General features: G+C 36.0%; 2 protein-coding genes across 4 annotated transcripts in view; both read right to left on the reverse strand.

Annotated features, from left to right (window-relative positions):
* Nucleotides 1-733: 733 nt before the first annotated feature.
* Nucleotides 734-13,065, reverse strand: pygl (phosphorylase, glycogen, liver). Its single transcript, XM_067385413.1, has 20 exons — nucleotides 12,815-13,065; nucleotides 10,558-10,659; nucleotides 10,406-10,484; nucleotides 10,200-10,303; nucleotides 9,045-9,179; nucleotides 8,843-8,954; nucleotides 8,407-8,489; nucleotides 8,075-8,212; nucleotides 7,844-7,936; nucleotides 5,363-5,509; nucleotides 5,085-5,248; nucleotides 4,876-4,990; nucleotides 4,688-4,789; nucleotides 4,320-4,467; nucleotides 4,102-4,160; nucleotides 3,504-3,645; nucleotides 3,199-3,406; nucleotides 2,939-3,073; nucleotides 2,793-2,859; nucleotides 734-1,121 (listed from the first exon to the last, which is right to left on the reverse strand). The coding sequence occupies exons 1-20, from the start codon at nucleotides 13,055-13,057 to the stop codon at nucleotides 933-935; spliced, it is 2,565 nt and encodes an 854-aa protein (XP_067241514.1). The 5' UTR covers nucleotides 13,058-13,065; the 3' UTR covers nucleotides 734-932.
* A 443-nt stretch (nucleotides 13,066-13,508) lies between these two features.
* Nucleotides 13,509-16,339, reverse strand: part of trim9 (tripartite motif containing 9) — a 28,891-nt gene continuing 26,060 nt past the window's right edge. For all 3 annotated transcript variants that reach the window (XM_067385417.1, XM_067385416.1, XM_067385415.1), the window contains 2 exons: nucleotides 15,965-16,127; nucleotides 13,509-14,949 (listed from right to left, as the gene is read on the reverse strand). In XM_067385417.1, the coding sequence (XP_067241518.1) occupies nucleotides 14,872-14,949; nucleotides 15,965-16,127 (241 nt within the window). In that variant the 3' untranslated portion in view covers nucleotides 13,509-14,871. The remainder of the gene's footprint in view (nucleotides 14,950-15,964; nucleotides 16,128-16,339) is intronic.

Consider the following 16,339-nt stretch of genomic DNA (forward strand, 5'->3'; position numbering starts at 1 on the left):
GTTGCTTAAAGGTGCAGTAAGCGGTTTCTGAGAAACATTTGAAATCACCAAAACAAAGCCCATCTCCAAATGGATCACACTCCTATCTTTAAAAGCTCCGCCCCCAAATTCACTAACACGCCCCTTACTGTTGATTGGCTACAAGTGTGTTTCTCAGAAATTGCTCACTGCACCTTTAATATTTTTGTGTAAACCTTGATACTTTTTTCAATATTCTTTGATGACTAGAAAGTTTTAAAAAAGCATTTGTTTGAAATGGAATTTATTTTGTAACAATGTAGAAGTCTTTAATTTTTGCTGAATTATAGCCTAGTATTCATTTATTTCAAATAGAAACATCTTACTGACCCCAAACTTTTGAATGGTAGTGTATATTTATATTTATTTATTTATTTGTCAGATGTATTCAGGGCATACATTTTGTGTTCCTTTGAAATATAAACCGCAAGCTTGCCATTGGAAGCCCTTGTTTTTGGTAAAACTCTATTTTCTTTTGTACTATAAAAGTGCTGAATGTCAGTATGTTGAACTGTGAAACTCTGTCTTCTGCCTCTCATCACTCTCCTTTTTCACTCTCAGTAATTTTAAAAATTTTTTAATGAATTTTGAATAAATAATTATCATATTTAATTACATTTATATAGCACTTTTCTTCAATCGTTTTACACATTTGGAGCGAGGAATCTCCTCAACCATTAGCGCCACCACCAATATATTTATAAAATCAATATATTGACTGATAGCTACTATATGAATAATTTGACTTCAGTGTTGAATTAAAACGTAATATTTATTTTAGCTAGTACAATGCGTTCATTTAAAAAGTAATACATGAACATTTAAAAATTGAAAGTATATCTGGAAAATTAATTCTTACTAAGTTAATTATATCAACTTCTGTAACAAGTCTTCTCATGATCCTATAACACTGTTCAGATCTTGCGCAAGGCGCGAGCGGTTTCCTCCAGAGCTTCACGTGGTTCACTGGGTGGAGGGATCTTCAGGTCAGTGGGCTCCACTCCCCAGATCTCAGTGGCGTAGTCTGTAATGGTGCGGTCACTCGAGAACTTTCCAGATGCCGCAATGTTCTTAATTACCACCCGAGTCCACTCTCTCTGATCCTGTAGACAGAAACAGAGAAATATGGACTAGTTTAAATGAGCGTTTAGGGTATTTTTGTAATTTTCTGTAGCTTGACATCCACGGTCACTTTGACCTGTTGCTATATAAAAAAGAGCTGTGTAATGATTCTTAAAGGGTTAGTTCACCCAAAAATTAAAATTCTGTAATTAATGACTCACCCTCATGTTGTTCCAAACCCGTAAGACTCTCATTCATCTTCAGAACACAAATTGAGATCTTTTTGATAAAAGCAGCTATGCAACTGACACTTTGACGTTTCAAGTTCATAAAGAGATCGTAAAACTAATCCGTATGAATTGAGCGGTTTAGTCCAAATTTTCCGAAGAGACACAATCGCTTTATAAGATGCCTATGGACAGAAAGATCAACAAGACCTTCATTTGTGTTCTGAAGATGAACGAAAGTCTTACGGGTTTTGAAAGACATGAGGGTGAGTAATTAATGATAGAAATTTCATTTTTGGGTGAACTAACCCTTTAAATCTTACATATTCTTAAAAAGATTCTTAAATTTCGCCTTTTGTGTTTCACAGAAAAAAAATAGCTTGGGGTTGGAAATCGACAAACTGAGTCAGCAAATGATGAGTAAAGATAATCAAAGTTTACTCAAAATTACAATGTCATTAAATGAAATAAATGTAGTGATAGGAGAAACTAAGCTTTTCGAAACTGAATCAACTGAATTAATAACTTTGCAAAATGAGTCACTGTTTCGGACGTGCATATAGATACATTTTACAAACTAATAACAAGTGTTTCTATTAAATGTAAACTATAAATCATTGAATATGAATAATTTGTTTTATTTATTTATTTATTTTAATGCTTGTTTTATGTGTTTTTAGGCAGGACTTGGCTAATTAGGCCATTTATTATTATCCCTTTTTATTATACAAGCATGTTTATTAAAATTCAATAAATTAATTCAAACTGAACCTACATTATAAAACTGACCTGAGGTCAGTTAAAACCATCTCTTACAGTGGTTCTAAACCCAAAGGCCCCCCATTGTCCACAAAAATATTCAAAGGCCTCGTGACATTTTTTTCAGTTGTCTGTGATTTACTAAATATACTAAAATATATTTTTAAAAAATATTTTATTCACATAAAGTAAAAATATTTTAGAGCTTGGCATAACTAGAAAATTGTATATTCATAAAATGTATGCATTTCCTATGGCTTTTCTAGGTCTAGAAATTACACTTTTATAATTAATCAAAGAAAGGCAACAAAGTTTTTGAGGGGGTACATTAAAAAAAAAAAATTTTGAAAAAAAAGTTTTAGCTTATTTTAATGCTTGTTTTATATAATGTTTCAATGTTATGTTTTAATAATTTTAAGTAATCTTGAGGCTCCTATAGAAGTTTGCTGAGAACCACAGACACTGGTTCATGAGTTCAACAAAACAACGCCCTCTAGTGGCAAACCATCATAATTCACGAATTCAAAACCAAAGTTCGAAACATTATGTTGTAACAAAGCCTTATTTCATACAGTCATGTGATCTGGCCAGTTTGATACGAACCACTGATTCAAAACAGCTGAGGTTTTGAAGCTTCATTAGAAAGCCACCATCACTAATGTAATTAATGTTGAACATTAAATGAATCTCCCCATGTGGTAGGCAGTAACATGTGATAATGCTCACCTTATACAGAGCGCTGACTTTCTCCTGACACTTGACATAAGACTCATAGTCTGCGAAAACTTTAAACCTGGAGAAAAATGTTAGAGTGATGAGAGAGTAATGTAGGAATTTAAGAAAGAAAGCTTGTGTTTGTATGCGCATTTTACCGATCATGATGGAACAGCATGTTGATGATGTCGCTGAACATCTCAGGCTGTTTCGGTGAAAAATAGCCACTTTTAATCTGATTTATGGCCTGTTTCAGCTCCGGAAGACTCTCATAATATTGTAATGCATCATAGCTGCACACACACACACACACACACACACACAGGAATGGTTAATGTCTTCACGCAAGCACAAAGATGGCATGACATTTCCTCAGCATCCATTTCCATTGATTTAATCTCTCTTTTTCATTCTCTACCCTTCTTTATCCATCTCTGCTACATCTTCCACCCTCATGCCGAAGATGAAGAGGTTTTCTTCTCCAGCTTCTTCTGCCATTTCCACGTTGGCACCATCCATTGTGCCAATGGTCAGCGCCCCGTTCAGCATGAACTTCATGTTTCCGGTTCCGGACGCCTCCGTACCCGCAGTGGAGATCTGCTCTGACAGATCTGTAGCTGGGATCACTGCACATAAAACACAGATGAACAGAAATTTCAGCATAAATGCACAGAAAATACCATACCCAGTTTAGTTGTTAAAAAGTAGTAGTGTGTATGTTACCTTTCTCTGCCAGTGACACTCTGTAGTTCTCCAGGTAAATGACCTTCAGTTTATGGCCAATCACAGGATCGTTATTGACGACATCAGCGACAGTGGTGATCAACTTAATGATCATCTTTGCCATGTGATATCCAGGAGCAGCCTGCAGAAATAAACATACACGACCATTCAAAAGTCTGAGGTCATTTATATTAAAAAAAGTAACTTTTATTCAGCAAGGATGCATTAAATTGATCAAAAGTGACAGCTAAGACATTTATAATGTTAAAAAATATTTTCTATTTCAAATAAATGCTGTTCTTTTGAACTTCATTCATCAAAAAATTCTTTATAAATGTATTATGGTTTCCACAAAAATATTAAGCAGCTCAAGTGTTTTCACAGTTGAACCAAATCAGCATATCAGAATGATTTCTGAAGGATCATGTGACACTGAAGACTGAAGTAATGATGCTTTACCATCACAGGAATAAATTACAATTCATATAGAAAATAATTTTAGATTGTAATAATATTTCACAATATTACTTTTGAACAGCAGTGTACATATTGCAAATCAGTGAATGTGAGTGTGTTTGAAAAAGGTTGTTTGTTTTACCTTGCCCCCGATAATCACAGTCCGCGGCACAAACGGTTTTGTGGGGCTCCTCTTGATTCCTGTGTGTGAAACAGTTGAAACATTCTTAATGAAACATCTAAAAAAATCAAAGACAGTAAATAATGCCAGAATTGTATTGTTTACTTAAAAAGTGTCTCTACATGGAAGAATGCTTTTCATAAAACATGCAAAAAGTGTGTGTGTGTGTGTGTACATACGGTTGTACATGGTGATGACGTGAAGGCAATTGAGAAGCTGTCGCTTGTACTCATGGATTCTTTTCACATGGACATCAAACATGGATGCAGGATTTACGTCCACATTGTACACCTTCTCTAAATACTGTGCAAACTTCAGCTTGTTATCCTATACACACAAAAAACATACCAAAAAAACGAACTGGAACTGACTTTGAATTGAATTTTATGACTAATATCATTCATATGAGTCAGTAACTAGTTTTTTTTTCTGACATTGAAGAGGAGAAACAATGAGGACATGGGTTTTCAAACTTGGCAATTAAAATCATGTCCTACGTGAATAAGATTTACAAATGTATTGATCTGAGAGGAGTGTGTGTTTTAACCTGTTTGACTTTGGCTACATCTCGGATGAAGGCGTCATCGTCAACCAGATCATTCAGCTTCTGCAGCTGAGTCAGATCTTTTACATACTCTTCACCGATAGCCTACAAACACAAATACAAAAAAAGCATATGAATTGAAAAAACATGTTAAAAAAGAGAGGAAAAACATGTGTGTATGTGTGTTGGACCTCTGCAATAAGATCAGCGAGTCCTGGGTTGCAGAGGAGCAGCCAGCGTCGTGGTGTTATGCCGTTTGTTTTATTCTGAAATTTCTCTGGTTCCAGCTCGCTGAAGTCTCGGAATCTATATGATTGCATTCAAAATGAACAAAATAATTAGCAATGGGATGTAGGATTGTGTGTTTGTGAGAGAGTGAGTGAGAAAGAGAAAGCCCTACACATCTCTTTTGATGATGTCTGAGTGAATCTCAGCAACGCCATTGACCTTGTGTGAGCCCACGATGCAGAGATGAGCCATGTTCACCCTCTTTCCCCCTGCCTCCTCAATCAGAGACATCCTGCGTATTCGATCCATATCTTCTGGAAACAGAGATGCTATATGCTACACACACACACACACACACACACATATAAAACATTAATGCTGGGTTTACTAGTGTACAGTATGTGGGTGTACAAAAACAGACAAATCCTCTATAATTTGGAGCGTACTCACATCCAGGTGTGTTTGGTTGATCCTGTATATGATCTGCAGGTGTCGGGGTAAAAGTTTCTCCATCAGTTCGACTGGCCAGCGCTCCAGAGCCTCAGGCAGAACCGTGTGGTTGGTGTATGCAAATGTTTTCTTAGTGATATTCCAGGCCTAGACGATCACAAAGAAGAACTCACTTTGAATAATCACGTTGCCTTGACAAATCCGACATACTGTTAAATGTACAAAAACAACCAAAATGTCTACATTTAACTCCTTTTGAGTTTTTGAGCCACTTCATCAAACTAAGCACATTCCTATAGCATCAATGTAATTTTAGCAGTATTTATATACATTATTCTTAAACTTACATTAAGAATAAGTTAAAGCTAACATTACACACTGTTGGAGAGATTTATAAAGAATGAAGATGTGTTTATATACATTTATATACAGTATTCTTAAACTTACATTAATTAAAGGTGCAGTAGGTGATCTTGGAAATGCTAACATTAACCCACTAGCATTGAAAGCATACAATCCCACCCTCCCTGCAAATCACTATCCAAAGCCACGCCTCCTCCAAAACACATGAGCGCGCACAGACCAAAAGCGATTACATGTGTCGTTTTGAATAGCACGTAACACTACAGCATGCTCTTAGTGTACTACATATTTTCTTATGGATTGAACTTCAGTTAGTGTTTTCTTAAAGGTGCCCTAGAATGCTTTTTCACAAGATGTAATATAAGTCTAAGGTGTCCCTTGAATGTGTCTGTGAAGTTTCAGCTCAAAATACACCATAGATTTTTTTTATCTATTTTGGGGCAACATTATAAATGCGCCGATTCAGCATGCTTCCCCTTTAAATGCTCGCGCTCCCCGCCCCCGAGCTCGCGACTCTATAATACATTGCATAAACAAAGTTCACATAGCTAATATAACCCTCGAAATGGATCTTTACAAACTGTTCGTCATGCAGCATATCAGATCATGTAAGTATGGTATTTATTTGGATGTTTACATTTGATTCTGAATGAGTTGATGGTGCTCCGTGGCTAAAGCTAACATTACACACTGTTGGAGAGGTTTATAAAGAATGAAGATGTGTTTGTGAATTATACAGACTGCAAGTGTTTAAAAATGAAAATAACGACGACTCTCTTGTCTCCGTGATTACAGTAAGAAACGATGGTAACTTTAACCACATTTAACAGTACATTAGCAACATGCTAACGAAACATTTAGAAAGACAATTTACAAATATCACTAAAAATATCATGATATCATGGTTATTATTGCTCCATTTGCCATTTTTCGCTATTGTTCTTGCTTGCTTACCTAGTCTGTTGATTCAGCTACACAGATCCAGACGTTAAAGGGATAGTTCACCCAAAAATGAAAATTTTATGTTTATCTGCTTACCCCCAGGGCATCCAAGATGTAGATGACTTTTTTTCTTCAGTCGAACGCAAATTATGATTTTTAACTGCAACCGCTGCCGTCTGTCAGTCAAATAATAGCAGTGATTGGGAACTTGGACAATAAGAGTCGAAAAAACTTCCATAGACAAATCCAAATTAAACCCTGCGGCTCGTGACGACACATTGATGTCCTAAGACACGAAACGATCGGTTTGTGCGAGAAACCGAACAGTATTTATATCATTTTTTACCTCTAATACACCACTATGTCCAACTTCGTTCAGCTTCCGGCTAGTGAGGTCGGATCGCGCTCTGACAACGGAAGTGATGTCTCGCGCTCATTGAAGTATATTGGCGAGACATCACTTCCGTCTTCACAACACGTTTTTTGACCTCACTAACAGGAAGCTGAACGAAGTTGGACATAGTGGTGTATTAGAGGTAAAAATTATATAAATAATGTTCGGTTTCTCGCACAAACCGATCGTTTCGTCTCTTAGGACATCAATGTGTCGTCACGAGCCGCAGGTTTTAATTTTGATTTGTCTAAGCAAGTTTTATTTACTGTTATAGTTGAAGTTCCCATCTACTGCTATTATTTGACTGACAGAGGGCAGCGGTTGCAGTTAAAAATCATAATTTGCGTTCGACTGAAGAAAAAAAGTCACCTACATCTTGGATGCACTGGGGGTAAGCAGATAAACATCAAATTTTCATTTTTGGGTGAACTATCCCTTTAATACTGGCTGCCCTTGTCTAATGCCTTGAACATGAGCTGGCATATGCAAATATTGGGGGCGTACATATTAATGATCCCGACTGTTACGTAACAGTCGGTGATATGTTGAGATTCGCCTGTTCTTCGAAGGTCTTTGAAACAAATGAGATTTACATAAGAAGGAGGAAACAATGGAGTTTGAGACTCACTGTATGTCATTTCCATGTACTGAACTCTTGTTATTAAACTATGCCAAGGTAAATTCAATTTTCTATGGCACCTTTAACATCTGAACATGTATAACGCATGATAAACATATATTGCATGTGCTGTCACAGAGTATCATAAATTTATGAATCTTACTGTGTCCCAGTCCAGTTTCTCAATGTCCACAAATATCCTCATCAGCTCAGGAATGGCCATAGCAGGATGAGTATCATTCAGCTGGATGGCAACCTAAAACACAGATATGAGGAATCACACAAATGCATGCAGTGACTGTCTTTCCAGCTCAATCACTTAATGCAGAGCACTAACGTAGTGACCTTTGTAGGTGGGAAGTGACCAAAATGGATGTGTGTGGTAAAAGCTGACCTTATCAGGGAAGCTGTCAAATGACAACGGCCCAGAGCAGTTTTTCTTCGAGGTCTTAAAGCGGCGAATCACATCTTGTAAAGTTGCTGCCACCACAAAATATTCCTGCTTCAAACGCAGCTCCTTTCCCTCAAAAAACTACAACACCCACCAATTGCAAAGTGTCAGAAAACTACAAAATGAAGTTTTGGAATCAGATGTGAGATTAAATTTCTAACCAGCTTAAACTGGATAATTGAAACCTAATTTTCTGCAAACAATAATTAATGCAGTTTAAATACAGAAAAGACATTTAAACCTCAATCTGCCTTGAAGAGGGTGGAAAAACTTACATTGTCATTTGGATAAAGCACGCGGGAAATGTTTTCTGCTAAGTTACGGTCCAAAACTGCCTGAATATAATCGCCAACATTAACTGTGAAAAAAACATCCATCATTGAATTATTACATATAAATTCCAATACCATTAAGTTCACAACCTATATTGCTTCCATAATATGACATATAATTTTAAGTGAATAATTAAATGAGAAAAAAATGAAAGACAGAGATTGATTTCATCCATGCAAGCAGTTGAAACACTTTATATGCTATATTATATCTTGATGAATAGTATTTGGAAGAACATGCATTAATGAATCGTTCATAATAAAACCAAAAAATAGGATAAATTAGGATTTCATGTTGATTTTAGTAATAAAAGAAGTGTTTGTCTGATATGGAATTACAAAAAGATATCAGATAAATTGGATTGTGTGAATGACTCACAGTCTCGGAGATTGAAGTCGTTGGGAGCGCGTGCGGACCACAGGCGCATGGTGTTCACCGTGTTGTTCATGTAGCCAGGGATTGGCGTGTCATACGGCATGGCCAGGACCACCTGCACCACAAACATGCATTACAAATCTGGCAGAGTACCTTGCTATCTTGTGGGTGTGTATATACTGTATGCCTGTAACTGCGTTCATACCTGTGTGTCAACCCATTTCGGCTCCTTCCCCTCCTCTTCCTCCACACGGCCATAGAAATGCACAGGTAGCATGAACTCAGGACGGGCCTTCTCCCAAGGGTTACCATACCTCAACCAATCATCTGCTTCCTCAACCTAACAGACATACAGCGATGACGAAGAGGATGTCAGTGTCAATCTGCACTGGAGGACACAGTACTCAGATCTAGGGCAGGTTAAAGTTCAGGTGTGTGTATTTTTAAAAAAAAATGAGCATTTTCATTACACAAACACAGCATTATCACTGTCCTTTTGCAAATAAATTGAGCCACTGTTTCTTATCAACCTACTACTGCTTGCACAAGATCCCCATTGGTCCAGTATTATCAGCTTAGTGACAAGCTCACATGCACCAGGCCAGTGACCACAAACGCAATGGACTCCTGGCCCATATGCATTGATTTTTATGCAGACGCTGTCCTACAAAGTAACTACAAATATAAAATATATAAGAAAATATAAGTAACTAAAACTTATACCTAAAAAAATATTTGTTTAAATATATTTTTAAATCTATATTAGCATTATTTTGGATTTTTTTTTTTTCTATTCTGGATTGTATTTGTATTTCTTTTTGTATTCTTTGTATCAAAATATATTTATTTAAATATATTTTGGCTTTTTTATGTATTCTGACATTTTTTAAAATTATTTGATTAAATATATAAAAATATATGAAGAAAATATAAGCAACTAAAACTCATCAAAAATATATGTTAAATATAATTTTGGCAATCTCTCGTATTCTGAAACATTTTTAAAAAATATATAAATACATAAAAATATAAGAGAAAATATAAATAACTAAAACGCATCAAAAATATATTTATTTAAATATATTTTGGCAATTTCTTATATTCTTAAATATATTTAGAAATATATAAGCATATGAGAGAAAATATAAGTGACTAAAACTTATCAAAAATATATTTATTTAAATATATTTTGGAAATGTCTTGCATTGTAAAATATATCTGAAAATATGTTTTTTCCATACAGAAGTCAGAAGTACTATAACAAACAGTATTAGGACATCAGAAGCTTGTGCATGAGAACTTTTGTCATGCAAAAATTGAGGAAATCTGGACGAATTCTTCTGCCAGCAATCAAGTTCACCTGCCAGCCATCTTTAATTTTCTGGTTGAAGATTCCATACTCATATCGGATCCCATATCCATAAGCAGCCAGACCCAGAGTCGCCATGGAGTCGAGAAAACAAGCTGTGGATCGCTCACACACACACACACACACACACACAGTAAATATCACTTCTATCATGGTATTATTTGTACAGTGTGCGAGAGAGAGCAAGAGAGAGAGACCTGCTAATCTTCCCAGGCCTCCGTTGCCTAATCCAGCATCTTCTTCCATCTCTTCCAGATCCTCCATATCCAACCCCAGCTAGAAGGAAAAAGAGAGGTTTACAGACAGCCAGATGTGCAGATGGATGGATGAGTGTTTTGTCGTCTCTCACCTGGTAGACAGCCTCATCACAGGCGTTCTGCAGACCCAGATTAATCATGGTGTTCTGGAGCGCTCTACCCATGTAGAACTCCAATGACAGATAATAAACACGCTGAAGCACATAGAAATATCACACACAGTCACACACACACAAATCAAAGAGGAAACTGAGAAACTTCTAGAGAAACTGCATTCATGGATTACGCATTGGGTGCACATTTTGACAAATTTTTCTAATTGTAATAATATGTTGTGAATAAAAGCTGTGCATAACCATAAAAAATACTATTATTATTATAAGTTTTTAAATGATTAATTATAAAACTGTATTAACTTTCATAACTTTTAAATCACAATGAAAATAAATGTTAAATTAAAAATTAGCTAATATATTCAGGTTTGTCATGACAGTTAAAGGGTTAGTTTACCCAAAAATGCTGTCATTTATTACTCACCCTCATGCCGTTTCACACCCGTAAGACCTTCATTAATCTTCGGAACACAAATTAAGATATTTTAGTTGAAATCCGATGACATTTCCTCTCTCAAGATCCATAAAGGTACTAAAAACATATTTAAATCAGTTCATGTGAGTACAGTGGTTCAATATTAATATTATGAAGCGATGAAAATATTTTTGGTGCGCCAAAAAACAAAACAAAACAACGACTTATTTAGTCATAGCCGATTTCAAAACACTGCTTCAGGAAGATTCGGAGCATAATGAATCAGTGTATCGAATCATGATTCGGATCGTGTGTCAAACTGCCAACGGCTGAAATCACGTGACTTTGGCGCTACAAACAGCAGATTAGACAGATTCACTGTGCTCCGATGCTTCCTGAAGCAGTGTTTTGAAATCGGCCATCACTAAATAAGTCGTTATTTTGTTTTTTTTGGTGCACCAAAAATATTCTCGTCACTTTATAATATTAACATTGAACCACTGTACTCACATGAACTGATTTAAATATGTTTTTAGTACCTTTATGGATCTTGAGAGAGGAAATGTCATTGCTCCCTATGCAGGCCTCACGGATACTTACTAAAATATCTTAAAGGTATAGTTCACCCAAAAATGAAAATTTGATGTTTATCAAGTGCATCCAAGATGTAGGTGACTTTTTTTCTTCAGTCGAACGCAAATTATGATTTTTAACTGCAACCGCTGCCGTCTGTCAGTCAAATAATAGCAGTGGATGGGAACTTCAACTATAACAGTAAATAAAACTTGCTTAGACAAATCAAAATTAAAACCTGCGGCTCGTGACGACACATTAATGTCCTAAGAGACGAAATGATCGGTTTGTGCGAGAAACCGAACATTATTTATATAATTTTTACCTCTAATACACCACTATGTCCAACTTTGTTCAGCTTCCGGCTAGTGAGGTCAAAAAACGCGTTGTGATGACGGAAGTGATGTCTCGCCCATATACTTCAATGAGCGCGAGACATCACTTCCGTTGTCAGAGCGCGATCCGACCTCACTAGCCGGAAGCTGAACGAAGTTGGACATAGTGGTGTATTAGAGGTAAAAACTTATATAAATACTGTTCGGTTTCTCGCACAAACCGATCGTTTCGTGTCTTAGGACATCAATGTGTCGTCACGAGCCGCAGGGTTTAATTTGGATTTGTCTATGGAAGTTTTTTCGACTCTTATTGTTCAAGTTCCCAATCACTGCTATTATTTGACTGACAGACAGCAGTGGTTGCAGTTAAAAATCATAATTTGAGTTCAACTGAAGAAAAAAAGTCCTTTACATCTTGGATGCACTGGGGGTAAGCAGATAAACATCAAATTTTCATTTTTGGGGGAACTATCCCTTTAATTTGCATTCCAAAGATCAACGAAGGTCTTACGGGTGTGGAACGGCATGAGGGTGAGTAATAAATGACAGAATTTTCATTTTTGGGTGAACCAACCCTTTAATCACAAACAACTGGAACTAATACTAACCATCCATAAAACTTGCTTGTACTATATGATCTTTCAAAGATTTATGCACCTGACTTGTTTAATCTGACTGACAACCTGCTGATCTTAAAAGTGACCAATAAATAAACGTGCGAGAACTGTTCAAAAATCATATAACTATTTTTCTTGTATTTCAATAAAAGGATACACTGTTAACTTAAGTAAATATTTCCCAAATTATATTTCAAAAAATCATTTTAGATTTGGCAAATGACAAATAATCATAAGTAAAATTAGTCATTAGTACAATAGTCAAAGTTACTAAATGACTTTTTTTATGGACTTGCCTTCGGGTCGGCCTCATAGTAGAACTGCTGTGTTCGGATCCAGCGTCCCACCAGATGATCACGCACCGTGTGCGCGAGCGCGAAATAATAATCCCGAGGCGTCGCGACGTTCCTGTCTTTGACCAGCGTGAAGTGCAGGTGCCGGTTGAAGCCCTTCTTTAGCTCCGCCACATTCTCCACACCGACTATCCCTCTGATGCTGATCTGCTTGCGTTTCTCCTGGTCCGTTAGAGGGGTCGCCATCCTGAACAACACCAGTTACACCGAGCGCACGGGGTCACAAGCCCCATATTTTTATAGGAGGAACAGAGGGAGGGACAGAAAGTGTCTCCCTCTCTCTCTCTCATTGAGCTGTTCTTTAACCACGGTAAACACATACACTATTTCAATGACGTTACGCCCATAGTTTTGACTGGATCTCTTTAAAGTTATTTAAAAAATACAGCTCACACTCTTGAACACTCATCTTACATGATTAATATGTTTTCAGTTTTCATTTTGATATGCCTCAGGCCTGAACTTCATGTAAAATATCGGCATAGTTACTATATAACAAATATTAACCTAGTAAACCACATTATTACATTGATTTAATACATTCTGATTAATAAAAAGATTTGACATTGCAAATTTGCACACATTTTGCACAACTATTTTCAAAGGGAAGTGACAGACTGCTTTTTATTGCACCTAATCCAGTTTATTGAGCATAGAACTTTACAGATAACAACAATTCAGACACAATAATAATAATAATACATTTCTTATATTGGGATTAATTTATTAAAAAATACAATTTACAATGGGTGAAATTTTCCAGTCACGCACCCAAACATTCAGTTGTTTGTTGAGCAAAAAACATCTGCTCCATATTTAACCCCACCAGTGGGATTTTCTTTTTTAAATGCAAAAGTACATCCTTTATGGTAAACTTATAGCCAATGCTTCAAGCAGCTACAATGTACGCTGTCTTGTTTAAAGTTCTCTCTTTGAAGCTCTATTGTTTTATATTGCAATATTTTCTCACATTGAGCAAAAGCAGCACCAGTTATTTGTTTAGCATTTGCGTTTAGCTTGTGCAGATTTGAGGCAGCAAAGGAAAAATAAAAGAGGGAGAGAGAGAGACAAAAGTTTATTCATTCTCATCTCTCCATAATACGTTACGCAAGGCGGTGGAAATGCCTGTGTGTGTGTGTGTGTGTGTGTGTGTGCATGTGTTTGTGTCCCAATTAGTGTTTTCTATTCTGTTCAACAAACAGAAAGCCATTACCTCCTCACTGACACACATTCAGCTCATTCTGGCATTCTCTAATTTGTCCCAATTGTCTGTTTGCTCATCCACTGTGAATGTGGAGAGGTTAGAAATATCTCATTTTGATTGAGGTGTAATATGACAGAGTTTAGGTTAAGGGATCGGGCTTGGTCAAGGTTTACAGTTTGAGATTTAGGATAGATTTGGGTTTAGGATATATAAGATTAACTGAGGAACAATATGCACAAGGAGGTTGTAATATCAGATATTATACTCTAGTTTCTGTCCCCATCTGCAGTTAAAAATCACCTTTATATGCAACAGAACATTTCTATGTAATGTAAAATTCATCCTCTAAGGTCTAACACATCAGTAACTTATTTCTAAGCTTAACTTCACACAGAGGATTTTATCATGAAACAACAGAATCTGTTAAGATCCAGTAAGCTTGGAGTTCACATCCATGAGCACCTTTTCCATAAAAACAACAATGACAACACCAATAATAATTATAATAATCATATCTAGAAAAAGAGTAAGAAAGAGGAAAATGATTCAAGAATTTCAATATTAATTTACCTCACATAAATCAGGGTCAGAGTTAAGGTTAGGGTTAAGCTAGGGTTCAGTTGACCCTAACCCTCACATAAATCAGGTCCATTTACATTTCTGAACTCTCAGACCTTGTTAAAACATATTAATGACTGTCAGCAGCAAACCCCTTGCCAAGTACTCACAGCTGAATCCATGTGCACTTGTCTGTGCATGTGTGTCTATATATGAATGTGTATCAGTCAAGGACTCTTCAGCAGACTGAGCCTGCAGCTTCAGACTCTCCAGGTGTATAAAAATCAGGAATAGGCAGCCCAGAATGAAGAGTCACCTATTAAAAGAAACACACACAAAAATAATCAAGATATATCTTAATGCTCATAAAAAGCTATTTAGTTCAAGTTTAAATTATAGTATATACATCATGTATCAGGAAAATTAAAAAAGATCTCACACAGAACCAAGCAAAATTTTGCTTAGTAGGACTTGAATTTTCTTTATATACTCTTCATATACTTATATATACAGTACAGTCCAAAAGTTTTGAACCCTAAGATTTTTAATGTTTTTAAAAGAAGTTTTGTCTGCTCACCAAGGCTACATTTATTTAATTAAAAATACAGTAAAAAAAAAAATAATATTGTGAAATATTATTACAATTTAAAATAACTGTACTTTATTAATTAATATGTACTTAAGCAAAGTCCCTTTAAGGCAAGCTATTTTACTCGGCGGCCATCTTTGAAACGCCTCTCGGGCAGCTATTTCAGTCATGGAAGTACAGCTCCTATCTCTTTGAATGGGGAAACATCAAATTCTTCAAAGCTGTTCACCAAGCTTAAGATTACATTTCATATTTGAAATCACCAAAGAAATCTGTTAACAATTATCTCAAAAATGTTGTTTCTAAATGCTCAAATCATGACAAAAGTCAAGAACACTGACTGTTTCTATATGCCTAAAGGCAGCTGCAATAAGTCCCGCCTTCTAAATAATACAGCCAATTGCCAGTGTTATTTAGAAAAGGCGGGACTTATTCCACCATGTTGTACACCATGTAATGCCACTTTCTCTGAGTGCACTGTCATTGTATATCGAAATTCTTTGACTTAAGTCATACTTAAATGGGTAAAAAGAGCACTCTTAAGTGCTAATTACATTTAATAAAAATGACAACTCTAATACATTTTAATTTAATTGCAAATAACATGCAATTAAGTATCCAAAACTATACCTTTTAACAATTTGCACTTTAAAGTGTAAAGTATAAAGATTTTTTTAAAAGTATGCTAAAGTTTACTTCTTTTTCACAAGAATAAACAGTGAATGAATGAAATGAATGTTACCTGAACATTGCGGTTGAGGCTGATGGCTGGGTAGTACATGCCCTCTAGTGTGTTGAAGGCAACGGGTCCCTGTTGCTCATCATTTATCAAAAACAACAGAATCCCACGAGAGAAATCCAGCAGCACACCCACAGTCGCCCCTTTACTTATTCCTCCATCCGTACTGAGAGAGGGAGAAGAGAAAGACAGAGAATAAATGAAAGATGATGCACTGAGCCACTGACCAAATAGTGTGAAAGACTTATTATAGACCCTCTAGTCTTACTCAATAAACATTCAAAATATACAAGTGCATTTTATTTGCAACATTTAACATAAATCTATTAGCGATCTTAGCCTGTTAGCCTGCTGTTACCATTGACCTCTCTCCACTGC

Source organism: Chanodichthys erythropterus, chromosome 5 (assembly GCF_024489055.1).
Source record: "Chanodichthys erythropterus isolate Z2021 chromosome 5, ASM2448905v1, whole genome shotgun sequence".
NCBI lineage: Eukaryota > Metazoa > Chordata > Actinopteri > Cypriniformes > Xenocyprididae > Chanodichthys > Chanodichthys erythropterus.

Excerpts from the sequence above, each read along its gene's own strand:
- pygl (XM_067385413.1), bottom strand. The coding sequence starts at position 13,057 with ATGGCGACCCCTCTAACGGACCAGGAGAAACGCAAGCAGATCAGCATC. Across the intron at positions 5,510-7,843 it reads AGAAACTGGACTGGGACACA|GCCTGGAATATCACTAAGAA; the intron begins GTAAGATTCATA and ends GTGATCGTCTAG. Across the intron at positions 3,074-3,198 it reads GCAGAGATGGATAAAGAAGG|CTATGATGCATTACAATATT; the intron begins GTAGAGAATGAA and ends GTGTGTGTGCAG.